At 62.6% G+C, this 4,188-nt stretch overlaps 1 protein-coding gene across 1 annotated transcript; it reads left to right on the top strand.

The window, feature by feature from the left end:
• The first annotated feature begins 1,177 nt into the window (after nucleotides 1–1,177).
• Nucleotides 1,178–3,849, top strand: LOC116863793 (WSC domain-containing protein 1-like). Its single transcript, XM_032851139.1, has 3 exons — nucleotides 1,178–1,409; nucleotides 1,862–2,026; nucleotides 3,824–3,849. Exons 1-3 carry the CDS (start codon nucleotides 1,178–1,180, stop codon nucleotides 3,847–3,849), a joined length of 423 nt encoding a protein of 140 aa, XP_032707030.1.
• The last annotated feature ends 339 nt before the right edge of the window (nucleotides 3,850–4,188 follow it).

Below are 4,188 nucleotides of genomic sequence, written 5' to 3'. Positions count from 1 at the left end.
TACGTGATGGAGACATGCAGGGGTGCATGGTGCAGGTACACAGGGGTGCATGGTGGGGTGCACAGGGGGGTGTGGAGGGGTTGTGCAGTGTCAGAACAGGGCAGGGTCTAGGCTTCTGTCCCCATGTGGCAGCTCAGCTCTCAGAGGGACGGGGCCAGGACCCTGGGAGCTCTCGGCAGGGATGCAGCTGCCTATGGGTGTCCAGGAGGAGGAGGGAGGAGGGGAGAGGCTCTGGTGGGGGTGCAGGACACTGGGGCGCACACGCCTGAGCACGGAGCACCCCCCCACAAGCTCTGTATCGCCCCCCCGCCACCCCACCATGACTGGGATGGGCCTGGCGACTTTCTGAGTGTGGAGATCCTCACTTTGCCAAGCCATGCTCAGAAAACGCTAGTGATTTTTCTTTTCTTTATTTATTTACGATATTTTTGCTATAAGGAAAAAATAAAAAGGTCTGTGTGGTGCTGCTTCTGGCTCTCGCCTCCCTCTCTGCCACCTCCCCCCCTGCATTTCCATTTGTAAGAGGCAGGGGCAGGCAGGGATGATGGGGCTGGGTACCCAGAGAGCACCCACACGTGCCATGTCCCATGCTGGGCCGCCCTCATAAGGGATGTACGAAGTGAATTTGATTGCCCATGTTTGGTGGTGAAGGGCAGAGAGGGTCGGTACCTTGTCCGAGGTCGCACAGCGCCCAGTGGTCTCCTCTGTGGGGGCAGAGGGAGCAGGGAACGAACCGCACAGAGGCCAGGGAGGCCAGGACCCGGCCTCACCGTGAGGCGCTGCCCTGCCACTAATCCTGGCAGAGCTGGCAGGGACTTTGTGAATGTCCTGGCCTGCACCCCCTCTCCCCCGCAGCTGGGTTGGGCTGGTCTCCTCCCCAGGGAGCTCCAGCGGGAATGCCAGAGGTCCCTTCGGGACTCACGACTGGTGGGTCCACAACGCAGTATGTGTGCTCACCTGTCCCATCCTGACCCTCACACGCACTGGCTCCTGCAGACACCCCTGCCCCAGGTGCCCGGTCCTCCCTGCACTCCTGCTGGCCCCCCAATGTTAGCCCCGGGCCTGGCTCACGCTGACTGTTGTCAGGTACCCAACCAGCTCTGAGCTGCTGGGGGCAAAAGTCACATCCCCTGCGCCGAGCCTCCCTGGGCTTCCATGGGAAGAATGGCCACCGTCCATGTTGATAGGAGCCAGGAGCCCTGGCCCTGGTGGGCACCTCATATGCTTCTCCCCCGTCGTTCCCTGGCAGAAGTTCCCCCTGGCCATCCTGTGGGGCTGGGAGTGCTATTGTGCTTACCCCGTGCCTCAGTTCAGCCTCCGGGATGCCGTGGATAGTGCGCTGTGTGGCCAGGAACCCAAGGCACGGAGGCTGGCCCAGTACTGTGAGGTCTACCAGATGCCTGTGCAGGGTGAGTTCTGCGGCTGGGGCATGAGGTGTGAGGGGCCTTACCTCTCATATCTGCTGTGTGTGCTCTCCGGGCGTTTGGAGGGACCAGTGCGGCCGCATGCATCCTGGGGTGGGGAGGGGAGGCCACCACCATCCCTGGAAGCTGGACATGGGGCACACCTGGCCTTTCGCTGAGTCTGGGGACAGGGGTGCTTTGAGGAACAGCAGGAGAGCTGTGAGGCGGGGCCCCACCACCCTCCGGCAGAATCTGGAATGTTCTGTGCTGTGTGGGAAGCCAGGGCTCACTGCCCGGGCCGTGGGAGGCCTCGTCATCCCCGGAGCTCTCTCTGGTACAGGCCTGGGCGGCCACCCCCTCCCCCTCCGAACCTGCCTCGGTTTCTCCATTGATGAAGCAGGAGACTGGGGGTGGTGGGTCCGAGTGGGGCGGTCGGTGGTCAGCCTCTGGCCTTTTAGACACTCGCTGCACAGACCGGCGGTTCCTGCCCACCAAGGCCAAGGTGTTTGTGGCTCTGTCGAGTTTCCCAGGAGCCAGGAACACGTGGGGACGGCACCTCATTGAGCACGCCACTGGCTTCTACACGGGGAGTTACTACTTCGATGGGACCCTGTACAACAAAGGTGAGTGAGGGCCGCGGGGCCTGGAGTCCCGGGGCCGGCCCAGGGGACTGGGGAACCGGCATTGCAAACACATTCACAGCCCTGCGGCCAGCCCGGGACTTGGGACATCCATCCTGGCGGCTTGCGCTCCCACGCTATGACCACTTTCCGAATTTCCCTTCGTTGGCAGTAATTCTGTGAGACGTCACCGGCTCATTTGTCTGATTTTCTGGGAGGCCAGAAGGAGCTCCTCAAAACGCTGTGTTTTTGAAGATGGGTGCAAAACCCTCCGGAGTTGTGTGGCCCCTAGTCTTTCCCTGCAGAAGCAAGAGGCCTCCCTGTGCTGAGTAGGACCGAGAACCCCAGCCAAGCCAGGGGCTGTCAGTCTGCTGTCAGGTGTCACCTCCGTTGCGTCCAGATTCCTGACCGGACTATGGTTTAGGAAGAGAAGCCCAGGTCCACAGCGTCCTGAGCTTGGCGGGGGGCTCTGGTCTGGTGGGAGAAGCCGAGAAAGCTGGTCGCTCATCCTTATGCCCTGAGTGTTACCGGCACCCCTAAGGGGGCGGCCGGATGACCTGTTCTGGGGTCCTGCCTGCTGTGGCCTGGCGCCTGTGGAGTCCTGTGGCACAGGCTGCTGGCTACCTGCTCATCTAGAGGACCATAGCCGTCTGCACAGCTGGTGGTTTTGGTCTGCAAGTGGCCCGGGGGCCCAGTGGCTGGCATGGCCACGTGTGATGGCCCTGGGGGTTCCCCCTGTGAGGCTTATGGGACTGGCACGGGGTGGCCGCTGGCCTCTGCACTGACCCGCCAGTGACATGCATGGGCACTTGGTCTGTCCTGGGCGACTGTGGCCCATGGGACACACAGAGCGGCCGCTGTGGGGCCAGCCCGCGGCACACAGAAGACACTGCAGGTCTTGGGGTGCTGGGGACCCGATCCCGATCCTGATTCTGTTTTTACAGCCCATGGTCTTGCTCCTCTTTCCCTCGTCCCCAGTGCTGGGCAGTACGAGCCCCAGCAACGGCTGACGGTTGTTAGGCCTGGGGCAGAGATCTGTTTGAACTGGGTTGGGTTCCAGGAGGCAAACCCGACTCAGAGGAGCCTTGCTTCCCAGCATCAAAGAACCCGGCCCTGCCTGCTGTACCTTTGCGTGCCCCCCGCCCCCGCTCACGAAGCAGGTGGTGTTGGGGCTCATCGCTGTCCCCAAGAGCCCAGGAGACACACATGCTCATTTATGGTGCATGGGTTCCTGGCTGGCGGACCCCGGGTCTGTCGGGATATGGCTAGAGTCTAGGTTCTGGGGCACCCTTCCGGGGGTCCTTCTGTGACATCTGGCTGCACCCCCTGATCGGCCCCCTACTCCTAGTTCCTGGGAGGTGTTGTGCTCCCTGGGACTGCACGTGGAGCTCCTCCATCCCCAGCATAAAGGTCACTGCTGAACGAGCCCACAGCGTCTTGCTGACCCACGTGTGACTCTGTTTACAGGTGGGGAGGACTGGGACCCTGCCACAGGACCCCGGGGCCCACTGCTGGGCAGGGGCTGGAAGCCCAGCCTCACGGGGACACCTGCACCAGGTGCCCAGAGCCCCATGCTGCCCTGCAATCCTGGAAGGTGTCCTGCCCACTCTGAACCATGCCTGCAGCCACGACTTCCTCACGGGTTGTTGGCGATGCTTGAGGGAAATTGCCTTGCAGACGCCCACACGCATGCGCCTGCAGGGTCCAGACTTGCGGGGTCTCCTGAAGGTATGCTCAGCTCTGCCTGTTGCCACGGCGGGGTCCATCACCATCCTCAGCGGCCCCCCATCTCCCCCGCAGGGTTCAAAGGCGAGAAGGACCACTAAAGCAGCCGGCGCACCATCTGTGAGAAGACCCACGAGAGGGGCCACAGGGAGATTGAGATGTTCAACTCGGCCAACCTGCTGATCCGGAACCCATACAGGTCCCTGGTGGCCGAGTTCAACCGCAAGTGTACTGGGCACCTGGGCTACATGGCCGACCGAAACTGGAAGAGCAAAGGTGGGCAGAAGGGGAATGGGGAGGCCGGGAAGCTCTTCTCCTGTGCAAAGACACCCGTTCCCGGCCCTGCCCAGGCTCGGCCGCTGCCCCCCTGCAGTGTGGCTGGGACACGGGTCCGGGTGGCGAGTGTTGGGACACTGAGCAGTCAGAGGGCAGCAGGTGTG

Source organism: Lontra canadensis, unplaced genomic scaffold (assembly GCF_010015895.1).
Source record: "Lontra canadensis isolate GAN:19392208 unplaced genomic scaffold, GSC_riverotter_1.0 scaffold3133, whole genome shotgun sequence".
NCBI lineage: Eukaryota > Metazoa > Chordata > Mammalia > Carnivora > Mustelidae > Lontra > Lontra canadensis.
Note: the sequence above shows the minus strand (reverse complement) of the source record. Positions and strands in the feature narration are given on the sequence as shown.

What these genes read in the sequence shown, in the direction of transcription:
- LOC116863793 (XM_032851139.1), top strand. Translation starts at nt 1,178, where the DNA reads ATGTTGATAGGAGCCAGGAGCCCTGGCCCTGGTGGGCACCTCATATGC. An exon ending in CTACCAGATGCCTGTGCAGG is followed by an intron (nt 1,410 to 1,861) that starts GTGAGTTCTGCG and finishes CTGGCCTTTTAG; the next exon opens with ACACTCGCTGCACAGACCGG. An exon ending in TGGGACCCTGTACAACAAAG is followed by an intron (nt 2,027 to 3,823) that starts GTGAGTGAGGGC and finishes TCTCCCCCGCAG; the next exon opens with GGTTCAAAGGCGAGAAGGAC.